This window comes from Gambusia affinis, linkage group LG06 (genome assembly GCF_019740435.1).
Source record: "Gambusia affinis linkage group LG06, SWU_Gaff_1.0, whole genome shotgun sequence".
In the NCBI taxonomy this organism is placed as follows: Eukaryota; Metazoa; Chordata; class Actinopteri; order Cyprinodontiformes; family Poeciliidae; genus Gambusia; species Gambusia affinis.
This window is the reverse complement of record NC_057873.1, coordinates 6,577,129-6,593,633: the sequence shown is the minus strand read 5'-3', so window position 1 is coordinate 6,593,633 and position 16,505 is coordinate 6,577,129. Positions and strand designations below refer to the sequence as shown.

Below are 16,505 nucleotides of genomic sequence, written 5' to 3'. Positions count from 1 at the left end.
TAAGCCAGTTCAAAGTGCTTTACACCATAAAAACATAATACAGTATTAAATTATGAAACAGCATTTTGTCAAATGCCATCATCAAAATCATCAAGCAAATAAACATCAAATCTGTTGATCAAAGCTCCAGTTATCAGATGCAGCTTTAAGTAAATGGGGTTTTAGCCTTGATTTAAAGGAACTCAGTGTTTCGGCTGTTTTACAGTTTTCTAAAAGTTTGTTCCATAAAAATGCAAAACAGTTTTTAATTACATGGCTGTTTATGGAAGCTTTAATTTACAAATCTCGAAGCACCCTGGACTTCTTTGACACGTGGTACAGCACTTTTCCGATCACTCAAAGCACTAAAGTCACTTTCACCCAGTACCACTCACTTTCATCCATCGATATGCAGCCTGGGGTGTAGAGCCTTGGCCAGGGGCAAACTTACATGTGGTAAGTAAGAAAACTGGAATTGATCCCAGAAACTTCTGACCACAAAATCTCTAGTCTTCCCACTGAGCCGCAGTGGCTGCTGTCATCAAATACGCATCGACTGTTATTTTACAAATATCAGTGGAGCTTACACTGCTTATCCCTGATGTGATGCTGAGGACAATTTAAAATATCAACTCTGTAATGTATGTTTTTTTTTTTTATATTAGAAAAAATGTATTTAACATTCACTGGAACAGAATTTAAAAAACCAAAGAAAACTAATTATTTGACTGCAAATACAGATGTATTGTTCTTTCATCCTTACTTTATTTGTCATAAAGTTTAAACATTTATGTCTGTATGCTGTGAGTGCTTGAAAATTAAGTAAAATTCCTTGTTTTTTCGCAAAATCTTGGCCCACAAAGCTATTCGGATTCTGATGTTACCTTTGCTCCTATTAAGAACAATTAATGGTGGCAGGAAAACTGTAAAAGAAATTCTTAATGTTATTTTATTTTCTCATTTCAGTTTTTAAAGAGTAGTCACAATCAGTCAGTATTGACAGGTCAATTTAATACATTTTATATTTTTGAAAGCACAGATTACCAATTAGATGTTTCCTAAACATTGATCATTGTAAAATGAAAAGAAAAAATTACAAAAATGCTTCAGTTACATTTATTTGCACCAACATTTTTGTTGGTGGCATTTATGATTTCTTAATTTTTAAACTAAAATTAGAAGTTATATTTTTTTTAAAATCTATTTTCCAGTTTTTAATGTATTAAAAATAGATGAATTCTATATATATATATAGTTTTTTTTACAAATCTCACAGAGAAGCTAGCAAGTGAGTAGTGCATAGAATGTAACGCCAAATATTGAAAAATTAAGATAAGTGGTTACAATTACATCCATAATCTGTAGTGTTGCTATGAAACTCATAAATGCCATTTGAAAGCAAAATCACACACATAGGTACAGTAAAAGTAACACACTGCTTATTCAGACTTCATATTTGGAGTCGACTTCACTCGGTTTCCCCCGGTTTGCTGCTGCCGCCCCGCTGCCTCAGATAGCTCTAATGTAGTTCTATTTGTTTTGGGACCTGCTCTTCCTAATGTCTGTGCCTTGGCTGCTGCGAGTCCCTTCGAAACGTCTGTCCCCTGCAAGTGTTTTGACGTTGACACAGATTGCCAGAGCATGGCGAATTAACATGCAGGACTTCTAATTTCTTTGCTTGTCGCGGTGGCTCCCTGTCAGGGCGCAGATATGCGCAGCGGGATTTGCTAATTGGAGGTTGTTAGCTACAAGGGACAAGTGGTGGAAAATGACAGTAATCTTCTTAGCCTGGTGCCGGAGGTTGAATCGCTGATTTGTTATGATTGGAGGAGATTTAGACTGTCCCTTCTTTCATTTTATGCGCCAACACTATCTGCGACTGCCTTTGTGTGAAATGATAATGTGAGCCACACAGAAAGCTCTTGTAAAGTGTGCAGATCAAGGGAAGTGCCTGAGCGACGGGGGAAAGGATGGGAGAAGGAGGAGAAAGGGAAGGGAGTTTTAGACATCGAAGTAAACAAGAGTGACTGGCAAATCATGCTTTAACGCTCTTCATCTACTATCTAGATGTTCTTCAGTCATTCTTGCATCTTTCATGTAACTTTTTGCAATATAAGATATTTTAAAAACTGTCCTCCATCCAAGAAAAATACAAAAAAAATTAAAAGCTGACCAAACTATTAAAATCGCAGAAGAAAAGACACAAAAGAGGTAAAACAGACAATAACAAGATTGTTTACAATTTGTAAATATATATATATAATATAATTCATCAGGATAGCATTGAATTTATTCGGTGTCAGAATAATAGAGGTATAAGAATTTGTTGTTGCTAACTTCATTTTCAGAGATTGACCAACATGTTGATTGCTACACTTTTAAAAGTTTTCTGGAAAAGTCAACATGATGATGTCACAACTTTGGAAGCTTCTGATCTCACAGCATTTTAGGTAGTTGAGGTACAAACATACTGCATCTGGTTTATCTTTATGGACGATTTCCAGATGCCTGACGGCGCCACATTTATCTGATTAAATCTTTATGTTAAAGCATAAAGTTTATAGCAATCATACTGAAATAAATGTGAAAATGCCCCAAGAGACATTTCAGTCTGTCAATGTAGACTAAACATGATTAGGATAAGAAATTAGAAATACAGCTAAGAAACAAAACTTTGGTAAACATAATAAAATGGTGTAAGTTAACAAAACACATTCAAATTTTATTAAAGTTTTAAGTACAAACATAAAATGTGTATTTTTTCTACTAATTTCAGAAAGTGAAACTCATAAAATAGATCCATTTTCATTATTAAATGAAATATTTCAAGCCTCTGTTGTAATTTTAATGATTATGGCTTACAGATAATGAAGGCTCAAAAGACTTTGTCTCAAAAATGTACAATATTACTCAAGAAGTTAGAAAATTATGTTTTAAACAGAAATATGAGGCTTCTGAAAAGTCTGCTCATTTCAATACGCTCAGTACTTGGTCGGGGATCGTTTAGTATGAGTTACCACATTAATGCGCTGTGGCATGGAGGAGATCAATTATCTCACCTCCGTGGGCATCTTTTCCCACCACACTTTTTCCTTCCACTCAACTTTTACACAACACCCAAAATTTAGGAGACACTGAATTTTGTATCTTTATTATCTGCAAGCCATAATCATCAAGATTATAAGAAATAAAGAGTTGAAATATTTCACTCTGATGATTCTGTATATTTCAGTTTCCATTTATTTTCACAATATTTATATAGTTTTGCTGTACTTCTAAATTGATAAGCACATACTTAAAAAAATTATAGAATGAAGTTATTACACTTATGGAAAAGAGAAAAAAAATGTTGCAGATATCTCTGCCCATTCCATTAAACTCAATTTCAGCTCGTATGAAATTAAATTTGGTGTCATTTTGGCAAAATGACATTGCAGATGTCTGAATGAGCTTCTGAATGTACAGCAAACTGGAGGCAGAAGATGGAAACTGTTATCCAAACACGCTGTGGGATTCCAGCGATACAGCCATAGCGAGTCGTTTTACCAGCATGTCAGAGCCGCCAGAGGCAGGATATTCAGTTTGACCTGATTTTTAAATGCAGCAGCCTTGTGTGCGACGAGAGCTAAAAGAGAGAGGTACAGAGAAGCTCTTTCTATTTTATGACATTTCCATCTCACCGACAGCAACAGCAGCTGCCGTTGCTCGTTCCTCGTGCTGACACGGCTCGAATGCTTAGCTGGGACAATAGAAGGAGACCTGTCTACACGGACGTCATCCGCAACAATCCTGACGATCGTCAAAGTGACGTCTGGGTTATCTGGGATTTTGGTTATGTTCTGTCAGTTTTCATAGTACAATACAGATTTTTACTGATGTCATTAGCAAAAATTTGAGCAGCCATTTGACCACATTTATACTCTCTTAATTTTTTTCAGTAGCACAGAAAGGAAGGTTTTAAACAGCATATTTACACATCTGGCTTGAACTGTAATATTTAGTCTGTTGGAAAGAGTAGATTATATTAGGGCAAATGGGATTTTCAATATTATTGGTTGAAATAAATTCACATTTTCAGATGTAGTCTATTTCTCTCTTGTCACTACAGTCATACTTTTAATATTTTTGGCACCATTATCTGTGTCATGCAGACCTAGATGACAAATACATAGAACTGTATTATTTTAATATTGAGAAACTGAAATTATTCCAGAACACAAATAAAAACTAACGCATCATAAAAAAAAGTTTTAAAAATGTACTTTGATAAATTAGATGGAGAAAAAACCCCAAACTTTTCCAAGCCCTTTGAATAACCTCAGGACTTAAGATATTGATGTTATGAGACTGTAGTTAAGTTCAAAGGGGGGGGGGGGAAGTTTCTGGGACATCTTCCCCTAGGACCTTGTATTTTCCATGAGCTTTTTTGTTTTGAACAAATTATGCAAACACAATGCTCATATTGAAGTTGAAAAAGTAACAGAAAAAACAAACGAGAGGCGCATTGTAATTTTAGAAAGTCTGTTAAAAAATGCAGATAATAGTGTTTGTCTGTCGCAGTCAGCTGGGACAGGGTTAAAAACCTAGCTAATGAGGAAAAGGAAAAAATAAAGAGCAAAATCTTTTCTGAGCTGAATTAATAATGCCAGAGAAATAAAAGTCCTGAAAGAACAGCTTGAGCCCTCTGTGTAACAGCAGTGACCAGCAGTGGGCTTCCTTGCGCTGAACAAATCTGTGAACCTTCATCTGAACCGACACAGATCGGTGTTTATTTAAGACTTTTAATAGTTTTATTTCTAATATTCACTTTCTGAATTATGTTTTGTGATTGTAGCGTTGCTGTGCCTATTGATTCCTTATTGTTTACATGAAAACCGGGGTGGTCAATAACTGTTTGGAACCCACAATTTAAATTGGGGGCTCTCTTCTTGTTGAAACCTTAAATTAATAATTCACAACTGTCTTTTTCCTGTCATACAAAAATATATGTGCTTGTACACAGTATTCAAAATAAGAAAGACAGGAAAACATCTCATTCAGGTAAGGCAGATGGTTGTTATTCTTCATACTCAGTTTGAAAGTGACTACAAGAAATTAGTTTCTTTAATAAACTTGTAACCAGCAAGTCAGGGACTCAAAAGTTTTAGCTTTTTCCAATCCATGAATGCACCACAATGAACACTTTCAGGTCATGCTGACACTTAAAACTCTTCGGTGTGAAATCTATTACTGAGTGAAATAGACTTTATGTCAAGTCAGAGGAAGCTCTGAGATATAAGAATCAATGGAAAGAGAATTGTTTCTACACTGACATGACCAGAGTTCATTTGGTTTCAGAAACAGTCTGGTGATAGTCCAGCAGACTCGGTTCGATTGAGGTTCATTTGTTATGTCTTCAGATGATTCAGTTCTCTTTCACGCTGCAGTGTGTCACATGTTGATCTAAAGCCTTTGAAAAAACTGCTGCACCAGGGAATTATCAAGGAAATGACAAAACATCCTCTGAAGAAGACATGAGCGCAAGTTTCTTTTTAACAAGATGTAAACAAAAATGGAGTAGAAATTTTCTATTGTCTTTAGCAAAAAAAACATGAGCCATTTCTCCCGCTATCGCTAGACTCTTGTTTGTTTAGGTTGTATTTACCCAGAATACCCGGTTCACTTCATGCTTTTGGAGCAGTCTCCAGTCCGATTGGCATTCAGATTTTTACCACACCAAAGTTCACTCCAGCTGATCTGAGATCTAGGTGGACCAGAGTTCACTTTTTTTGTCCGCATCAGAGTCCAAGTGCACTTTCACACCTCTGTTAATGAACCAGACTTTCTAGACAAACAAACTAGAATTGGATTAAAACAGACAAAACTGGACTGCTGTAAACTTTCAGCAGTGAGACATATTACCGAATAGCGACCTGTGTTGTAGTTCTTAATGAGACATAGGAAGTAACTTCTTGCTTATCTAATAAAAAAAATCTGACTAGTAACAGGGTAATTGCTCTTACCCATTGTCAAAATGGGAAGGTCAGAAGAACAAGGCATTCAAGTAATGTGTGTTGATCTTTACAAGTCAGGAAATGGCTACAAGAAAAAGGGTACCTGCCAAAACTTGTCCATATGTCCTAAACATTTTGCTGATGATCTTGTGGCACCACCTCCTTCAGTAAGACTGAGAGCAGGGCCCAGTGGGTTGAGCCTGCAGGTCACTCTGCAGCACTGTGAAGGGAGTACTTGTTTCCTGGGAAAAGGAGCAGCGGCCAAGTCCAGATGCCGAGGGCCTCCCCAGGGACAGCATCCTGAGAAGACTGGAGGAAGTGCAGTGTGAGAGCAGGCGAGGCCCGCGCAGCCGCAGGATGAGGGGCTAAATCACTCGGCTCCCTCGCTCTCGAGCCTCAGCCACATGTGGTATTCATTTAAAAGAAGCTTGGGAAGAATAAAAATGGGAAAGGGGGGTGGTGGGGGTGCCAGGGCACGGAAAACAGCTTTATGACACATCAGGATTAAAGGATAACTGAGTCAAGCTAAAAACACCCCTTCTTTAGATATTTATGTACAACAAGGGTTAGGTGGAATGAGCCCTTTACAGGTTTTCAGTGATGGTCACCAGTTCTTCCACAATCACTAATTGGAGAGAGTGAATCAAAACCTCAGAGTGGAAAGGAGAGATCTGTTTTGATGTTTCACTCAACGTCATTACCAGCCTTGATTTACTGTGTGGGTAAAAGTAAGTCAGAGAGGCAGAAAATGTTAAATTCTCTGGAAGTCATGATGAGTTTTACCCCCGTCATTCTCTAATCTGAGTTGTTACTTCTCACAATGTCAGGCCATTCATTTAGATTCGCTTAAACGCACTCGTGTGGTGAAAATACATAAACACTTTTTTTTTTTGATTCCTTTTGAGGGATCACAAAATCACCGCCCTGTGGTTATTCATTTTCTGCTAAAAATGTCTTCTAATAGCTTTTTCCAAATGCGCTGTTGGATTTCTAATCCATTTCACCCTGGGAAACATTTTAAGTCAACACAATGACTGACACTGTACACACAATGTGTTGACTTGGATTTAGTGCACATTAACCTCCTTTGTGAGCAATGTGAGGGTGCCCTCACATTGCAAGCCCAACACTTGGTTCTCTTGGTGCGTCCTGAATGGTCCGCTCTGATGCCTAGAAAATATAACATCTCAAACAGCAGTGAGGCTGAGAGCTTATCTGCAAAAACATACGAGGAGGAGTTTTTGGATGTCTCAATTAAATCCGAGTGTGGCAGGCTACAACGTTTTAATCAGCGTCACGAGCCAAATGGATTTGCAGAGGATGGGATGTCTCCCTGCCAAAAGCACGCAGTGATCAGTAAAGGAGAGCTTATTAAATGGAGGTGGTCACGGCGCTGACGCTTAACTTCCCATCGGCACACATTTCCTGCTGTCTCAGGGATTCTTTCCACTCTCTTTAGACACAATTATCAAGGGAGAGGCAGGCCTTGAGGAGGACGCTCTCTCTCTCTCTCTCTTTTGCTCATCCCCTTTCCAAAAAAAGCCTCTCTCTCTCTCTTTCTCTCTCTATGAGTCTCCCTTTCTCATCTGCAGAGGGAGTAGCCTTGACCACATTCTGAAGTCTGAAAAGCATCTTTCACACAGACAATTAATAGCTTGTAGGATTTCGCCCTCTAGTGGTAGATATGTGTGTTTGCGTTGATTCAGATTTTCCCTGTTATGGCTCACTTCAAGACTCTTGACAGGGACTGAATATTTTACCTACTCATCTGCACTTTTCATAAATACCATGAAAAATGTTCTGCATTTATTTATTTAGACAATTTGATTCAAAAACCACAAATTCTCTCCACAGATTGACACCACAGAATAAGTATTAATTGATGCCAATGTTAATAGAGTTAATTAGTCATAAAATATAGTTTCTCTGAAAATTAAAGAACCAATTTAAAACGTATATATATTTATATTACTGCTGCTTTGACAGCTGTTTACTAAAGGTAATTGCTACAGACGTTGGCTATTGACTGTGTATTCAGGCATTTTACTGAAAGGTTTGGTGAAAGGAAAAATGTTATAGAAAAAGGTGCACAAATCTATTCTAAGACTTAACAAGGCTTGAATTGTAGCTGGAGTCAGAGCTTCAAGTGTCACCACTTATAGGCGCATCTATGATACAAACTAGAACTGTTCAACATCTTGAGCTAGGTCACTACTGAACCAGAGAAGTATGTATTAAATATTGTCAAATGGAGGATGAGAGACAGACAAAAATAAATGCATGCAATGCATTGATCCTCAGCAGATTCACAGGCTTTTCTCCTCTACACTATGCTGCAATTATCCAGTAATTTATTTACTGTAAAGTACATGGATAGACTTTCAGTAGATTGACATTTCTGTATTAAAAACGTTTCTATTTGTCTTCAGCATTTTAAATTATGAGCAACTGAATATTGCTCACTTTGTGAGTATATCATATCACTTTGTGTAATGAATTTATAGAATGAATTTCACTTTTTAAAAATAATTTACTGAAATAAATTAGCTTTTAAATGATATTCAACTCTTTTAAGATTCTTCACTAAATAATCTTTTATTTTTTCCTCTATAAAGGCTGTTCCTGCTGGTCCTAGGATGCCCACCAGTGGAAGCTTAGGAGTCCTATCAGCCCCATCACAACCGCAGCCGTCAGCGCCTAGCAACCAGCAGAAAGGCCCGGCCAGAGGTCCACCCATGCAGAGACAGGTTAACCTGCAGCAGCATTCCATCAGCAACACAGTAAGCTGCATCTAGAGCTGAGAGAAATGTTCAGCATTGGTCAAGCAAAATCTGCAACTAACAATTATTTTACTAATCCATTTTTCTATCAGTTATTTTTCATGGTTACTCGATTAATCAGATTTTTAAAAATGGACACATTTTTCAGATTTCTTATAAGCCTCTTATTCAATATTAGAAATACATTAGAAGTAACAAATAAAAAGAGAACTAGTTACTGCGTAAAATGCAATACCATGGCATTCCATCAGTCTACACTGATCACTTTTGCAAAATACGCATCTGCAGCTAAAAAAATACTTCTAACATCAACATATGAAAAGCTCAGCATTTCTGTTTGACTTATCAATACAGTGTAGATCTAATCTGGTGAATATTATCTGGATTAACTGATTAATAATTTGATAGCAAAAGATGATGGGAGATTTTTTTTTTACAGAATTGGAACCGGATGAAGCTAAAACTGCCAATTGAGGAGTTTTGGATAGAACAAATTGATTTATTTATTATCGATTAATAAATTAGTTGATGATTATTTCCATAATTGATACATCACGATTAATCCTATTAATCATTTCAGTCCGTTAAGCATCCGTGTCTAAATTTTTCTCTGCTTTTCAGGATAAGGATAACACACATGATCAGTTCAGTCGACATCTCACAAGACCACCTCCGGATTACAAGCAGTCGAGAAGCTTGGTGGGGATTCAGCAAGCAAATATCTTTCCAGGTACTTTGCTTCTAAACATTACATACAAATTAGCATCAACATAAATCCTGGCTGGTAATCCTGAAACTGACCAGTTTTTATGTCTCTTTAGGTCAGAACCCTGCACAGTCTCCCAGCAACGGTCCTGACAATAACTTGCAGTCCATATCTTGCCAGCTCTCAAGCGGGCCTACTTCAAAGATGAGCCCCTTGGGATCGGATCGCAGATTCGGTATCAGGCCAGACTGCCATCCAAGTTCCTGTATCGGCCAGTTCCAGCAGCAAAACAGTCACGGTCGTATAGGACTGAGTCAAAGTAAACCGAGGTTCCTGGCACCAAGCACACAGGGGAAATCCTTTGGGATGAACAATGTAGCAGGTGTGCAACATCAGAGGGCAACAGCTGACTTGCATTCCTCCAGGGTGCCAGTACAGAATCTAGGAGGCTCAATGACAAATGTCGGTCTGGGCTGGGGGTCAGCCAACAAGCAAGTGGCAACTGGACTTCGGCGTCTGCCCAACCCGCTGCAGTTGCAGGGTGTGCAAGACCTGCCCAACCACCCGTATCAGCAGAGGCACGTCGGACCGCCCAACCAGGTAGCACAAGATGCCGGGATGCCATCCCTAGGAGACCCAGGCCAAGCCAGACCGAGTCAGGCCATGATGAGCTGCCCATCCCCGCTGGGAAACCTGAGCCAGGCCTCTCCTGAGCAAAGGGTGCCGGCAGCCAGCTTTCCAGATGCCAGTCCCAGTTCAAGCAGCTACCAGAACAACAGATCCAACCGTCTGACCTTTGACTTCCTCCCGGAAGGGGACAACACAGTCCCTGGAATCAACGCAGACTCAGACTTCATTGACTCCCTGCTTAAGTCGGGCTCTGGGAACGACGACTGGATGAAAGATATAAACCTGGATGAGATTCTGGGAAGTCACTCGTAAGTTTAGATTATAGACTGCAGAAAACGTACCTGCAGCTCAAATGATAGAGTTTATATCTGTAATGTAGAAGGGTTACAATTTGTAAGTATTGTTCAAAACAATTTTATAAATCCAAATTAATTGTTATTCATGTAAACAGATTTTCTCGGTTTTGTATTTACTGTGAAATAAATGTATGTTTGTGTTCGCAGTACATATCTGTCTCCGGTATATTCCCCCAAGAAACTGCATTCCTGTTTTTGTTTTTGTGGACTGTATTTCATGCATTAGTGCTGTTATAACATCAGAAAAATACACACTGTGAAAAGGAAGTTACTTCTAAAGTCACTTGGCTCCAAGTTTCTTACCCCACATTTAGCATGTTCTAGTATTTATCACACTGAATTTTTCCAAAACAAACGTTTTCTCTTATTGTTCGGCCATTTTCATCTGTGGTAGTTTAAAATGCTGTTTTAAATAATGTAACCCTTATTTTTCTCATGTGATATTTAATACTCGGAATAGTAATTAGGGAATATAATACATGTAATTAATAAAATTTATTTGAATAAAATAGAAGTTTATTTCTTTTTATTTAACAAGACCTAACATTAAAGATAAGTCTCACACACTACACCCTTTCACTGTAGTGTAGAATGACTTGTAGAATAAAAAAAATCACTTGAATAGAACTTGTCTGACAATGTGAAGTAGACACAGATCTCAGTCTAATGAAATTAAAGAACAAATTAGATAAACACAATGAGTAACATTCTCTACAAATGGAGAAGAAAAGTACCGTGCTAAACCTTCAGGAATGACCCACCTTTCAATCAATCATCCAGGAAGTCACATAGACACAAAGAGCCATCTAAGGGACTGCAGCCCTTTCTATCCCCAGCTGATGAAAACCTCTGGTCCCAAAACACAAAGATTCAGCTCAAGTTTGCCAAAACTTCTCCAATACCTTTGTGTTAAATATTCTAAACAAAACTAGAACTTGATGGAAAGTTTGACTCCTGTTACATCATATCCAACATCAAACATGGAGTTTGAGCTGCATGATTTGTAAACTATGACTGTGTCCTATACAGCAGACATCTGGAAAAAAAAAAAAGTAGCTCCTCTGCCTCCTCGCAGCAGAAATAACCAATCAGAGCAGAGGGGTGGTCTTAGCGTGTCAATCAAGCTCGTGGAGGATTGGTTTGCTGTAGATGTGCTAAAACAACTTACCGTTACAGTGTTTATCCGCTTTCATCGGTGGCCATGGTTACTAGCCTGCGCATCACAGCAGGCTCCGCTGTGGGGAAGGAGCTGTAGCTTAGCAGAGGAGGTCAGTGCTTGAAAACACAATGGCAATGTCCTAAAAGTTCATGAAAACAAACGAACAAAAAAGAAGGCTCTTCTTAAACCTTATGAGATGCTGTGACATGGCAGTAATCAGGACGTTCATACTCAACAACCCCTTCCAGTGTGTCCACATTAAAGCAAAGCAAAGCGGACCAAAATTCCTCCACAGATACGTTAAAAGATTTAGAGCAAGGACTGGAGACCAAGTCCGGGTCGAGAGCTACCACCCTGCAGCTTTTAGATGCGTTCCTTCTCTAGCACACCTGGAGCAAATGAATGGTTGGTTAGGAGGCTTCTGGAGATCTGAGTTACTGCTGGTGAGGGAAGCCAGCCTTTAGACTCTGGCGCCTTGGAGCAGGGAGGCATGGAGGCATGGAGACAGCCAGGCATCTTAAAAGCAGTTATTTGGTTTGAGGGCCGTTTGAAGTTTCACATAAATCTGAATAGTTGTTTAAATATTAGGATTTCAAAATCTTAATTTCAAATCTGGCATTCCCATATACTCTGGTTGTCTGATTTACCGACTAACTGAAACATTGAAATAATAGGGTATTTCTGAATAAAATTTATTTAATACAACTTCAAACAAGGCTGTAACATAGCAAAATGTGAAAAAAGTGAATACTTTCCAGATGTACTGCATTACAATAGAAGTTTCATAAAACTTGATTAAGCTTTGCAGAGGTTGCAGAAAATGTGTATAATTATATATAAAAGAATAAAAACACTTTGAACAACCCAAATGAAATTTAAAACAACGTATATACTTTATTTAAGGCCAATTTCAAAGTATCATATAAAGAAATGTATAATGTAACAGGATTTATTGTTCTACAACACATGCACATATCAAAAATGAACATTCATTACCGAATATAAATTCATTTCATGTGCATTTAGAAAACTCTAAATACTAAAACAAATTAACTTGTGATTAGTTCTACTGCTAAAATGAGTCAACAACTAATTTTCTTACAATTTACACTCTAGGTAAGAATAAAAAATCAGTTATGTGACAAAAAAACAAAACATCGCTGCATTAAATGAAAACTAGGTGTGTTATGGAAGCACTGTGGGGTACCACTTATTTTAGTTGCATTGTTCTCTCCAAACACTGTTTTAAAATTCATTGAAACATGGTTTCATAATCAGTAAAAATCTGTACTACAAAGAAGTTCTCACACAAAATAACAAATTAAAAAAACAAAAAAAAGTTAATGTCCTCTAATCTACGATACATGTTTACGCATGTGTTCCATCAAGTTAATGCTATCAATTCACTGCTGGGCTGGCAACAGAATCAGTGTGCCATCCAGCAAGGCCTCTATCAAGATTATCCAAAAGGTTACTGCAGTTAATGCACAGATGTAGCCACCATGTAAACATCGCCATGATCACGAGAGAAGCTGTCGGTGTGTCGTCTGCACAGCGGCCGGAGCATTTTTTGTAAAATTATGTAAACATGTGCTCGCTGTTCGAAAATCACTTTCTTCTTTGTTCAGATACCGCCGAATCTCTCCGCCAGAACTAGTCAGATGCGTCTGATAACACTTAAAACATACAGAAAACATCTCATTAGCTTATACAGTTTTGTTCATGTGGAGGCCGATTGACATTTCTAATAAGGGTAGTGTCATTAGAAAAAAAAAAATTAAAATTAAAAATAAGACAAAAAAAAAAAGCATCTTTGGAATCGTGACTGAAATATCTGATTGTTTGTGAATTATCCCATTAAACATCAAACAAAACACACACACGCTGTATAACTTCCAGCAATAAGCCAAACATTTTTCCTTCTTGGTTACGTTTAAACATGACTCTAAAACCTGCTTTAACTTGTCCAACCCAGCCGATTCAAACCGTTGCTTCTTTTAGACGCTCAACGCGTCATCACACAGAGCGGGCTGCGGGGAGGGCGCTCAGGTTCACACATTGTAAATTCATATATCCTGTCACATGCTTGAACTGATTTGAGCTAAAATATCTGTCGAGTCTACAGATCTTCCATTTTTTGGTTAATATTTAGCAGAGAAAGGATAAAAATTCAGCTTGCGATGAATAAAAACGCAATAACACTAACAGGTGAATATATATCGTAAAGCAAAAGGAGAGAATCAGAAGATAGATAAACAAGTCCAAACGATTTAGTTTGTGTCTTGGCAGAGGAAATCTGGTGCTCTCATAACAGTTGACCCCGTTACATTATTAAAGAAAGAGAAACAAACAAAACACCACCCCCCCTCCAAAAAAAAAACACCTTATTTTTTAAATCTAAGCTATTATACATGTGTAACAAGCTACAAATAAAACAACTTTTTAGGTTAGGCTTGGATAAGAACAAGATAAAAAGAAGCTACTGGTAGGAAAAAGACCCCCGAAAATCACCTTGTGTTTATAAAACATAATACAGTTTGATTATTAAAACAATTAACATGCGGCTTATATATGCATGAATACATCCTGACGCCTATCGTTGCATTATACATACTGGGTAAATTGTTCGAGTTGCTCACGTCTTTAAAAAATACATCCGAAGGCACTTGATCTATTAAAGGTTTAACTTAGACTTGCTGGCACAGCCAAGCAGCGATGTAGTCGGTCCCCAGTTTCAAACCCCACCCCAACAAAAAGCAAAGCCACCAACTCCAAATCGCGCCTCAAATGACCTTCACTCCAAATCAGTATTGTTCCTTATGCTTCGAATACATCATTTTTGGTTTTTTCAGGCTCGTTGAAAGAAAAGAAAGAAAAAAAAACGCTTGAGGCAAACATAAAGCTATTTAACTAAATTCAATAGTCCCAAACACAGATGCTTAGTGTCGCACTGCAAAAACAAGAGAGGCTCCAGAGGCTCCAGGTGGGAAGCAACCTGGGCAATCCTTGCAGAAGAACATGTGCACTTGGTCACTTCAGCTACCATCTGGGTAAATAAGCTGAAAGACCTGTGAAAATTTTTGGGGCCCTTGCATAATTGTCTGTTCATAGGCCAGCCTTGAAGACACAGACAAATTAAAAAAAAACAAAAACACAAGTGAAAAGATCAAAATACTGCCTGAAAAGAGGTTAGGCCTTACATGCTGAGAGGCATAGAAGTTCAGAGAGGCTCGCTGAAATGTCTGGTAAAAGCATCTATGAATCCTTCACAGATCAGAGCAAGCGACAGTTCAGAGCGCAGCGGGGAACAAGTGGTACGCAGCGCCCAGCCCGGCCCCACCCTGCTTGGGTCCTCTATAACCACGTCAGGAAGTTCTCCTTGTCGATCTTGGTAGCCGCCAGCACAGACTCCATGTCGCTGAGGATGTCGGAGCTCAGCGGCTCCTGCAGACTAGCCATCAGCTCCTCGCCCTCCACCACCATGTTCTCGCCCTCCAGGGTGCCCAGATCCACGTCTGTTCCGGGGATGGCGTCCAGGTAGTCGGGGAATCGACTGGGCTGCGATGCAATGGAGGCTGGGAGAGGGTCTCCTGATGAACAGGAGATGACATTTTTTGTTGGATCAAGCCTCAACAGGAAGTGATGACAGAACCAAAATAAATCACTTTACAAAGAAAGGGAGCAGTCTACAGACAGGGAAACAGGAATCACAGTTTTAGGAAAAAAAACTAAAGGTTGCTTGCATTCTAGTAACACTCTTGGAAATGGATCCAGGCAAAGATAAGATGTTTTTAGCATAAAAAGAGAAATAATACAATATTGAAGATTCCAAAAAGAACAAATAACCTGATAACTAGTGAGGTTATAAAAGAAGAATCTGGAAAAGGCCAGTATTTACTAATCTACTGTTGTCAAACAATTTAAACTCAAGATCAAAATACAAAAGGAAGCAGTCACATATCTAATATCGACTCCCCTTCAACTTTTTTACATTTTGTCAAGCTACAAGTTTTACTTGTATATCTTGTGAAGTGCTTCAATATGACATTTGTTGTCAACACACAAATACAGCTGAACTGAATCAGAAGCATCTATGCATTTTGTTTTGATTTTATGTGATGAACAAACGATTGAATGTTGCATTACTATAATGTGGAACAAAATGCGCTCCTCTGACTTTATGATGCTATTTGTTCGCTACAAAACTTTTTTGTGTACAGCACAGAGGAGGACTCCACTTACAAATTAGTGGACTTCTGACACCCAACAAATGGCTGCAGTTTTCAGGCGAAAAGAGGACAGAATTCAAATTTTTCATATTTTCTATTTAAAAAAACATCCTGAAAACTGCATAATTCACTTCATTTTTCTGCACTCCTTTGTAAGGATGTGCAACATAAAACCAGATGTGTGTGGTGGTAACGTGACACAATGTGGGAAAGTTACGGAGGTGTTTACCTTGACTTTACCCACAAGTTTGCTGCTAAAAACTTTGGCTCTTTATCAGCAGGAGATGTAAAAGATGGCGCTGTTGACGGTATGCGGCTGCACCAATGGATCAGATGACTTCCACATGGCTGAAACTTTGGGTTTTGTTCAAGAATTTGAGGGAAACATAAGCTACAATCAAGGGGAGATATTTTCCATGAAAATTTGTTTGTCATTTTTTTGGAGAAATTAATGCTAAACCTGATTCTGTAGGTCTTTGAAAGTCTTGCTTCAGAGAGGCTCTGTGATCGCCTAACTGGCCAGCCTGCAGTCCAGATCTGTCTTCCATTAGAAACGAATCGGAAATATTCCACAAATGCTGACTGGCTAAGGTGCCGTGTTCAGAAAGTTTCACGGCATCAGAATGATCTGCAGAGCTAAGAGTCGTTTTTTCTTTGTCAGGTAGGCATGCCA

The 16,505-nt window shown here is 38.4% G+C and overlaps 2 protein-coding genes across 3 annotated transcripts in view; one reads left to right on the top strand and one right to left on the bottom strand.

Moving 5' to 3' along the window:
- Window positions 1–10,953, top strand: part of zmp:0000001236 (mastermind-like protein 2) — a 51,154-nt gene extending 40,201 nt beyond the window's left edge. Inside the window, exons 3-5 of the mRNA XM_044120446.1 lie at window positions 8,588–8,752; window positions 9,374–9,482; window positions 9,574–10,953. Coding sequence (XP_043976381.1) covers window positions 8,588–8,752; window positions 9,374–9,482; window positions 9,574–10,400 — 1,101 coding nt within the window. The 3' untranslated portion in view covers window positions 10,401–10,953. The remainder of the gene's footprint in view (window positions 1–8,587; window positions 8,753–9,373; window positions 9,483–9,573) is intronic.
- Window positions 10,954–12,472: 1,519 nt separating this feature from the next.
- The window catches only part of yap1 (Yes1 associated transcriptional regulator), a 32,317-nt gene continuing 28,284 nt past the window's right edge, over window positions 12,473–16,505 (bottom strand). For both annotated transcript variants that reach the window (XM_044120444.1, XM_044120445.1), the window contains one exon: window positions 12,473–15,193. In XM_044120444.1, coding sequence (XP_043976379.1) covers window positions 14,958–15,193 — 236 coding nt within the window. In that variant the 3' untranslated portion in view covers window positions 12,473–14,957. The remainder of the gene's footprint in view (window positions 15,194–16,505) is intronic.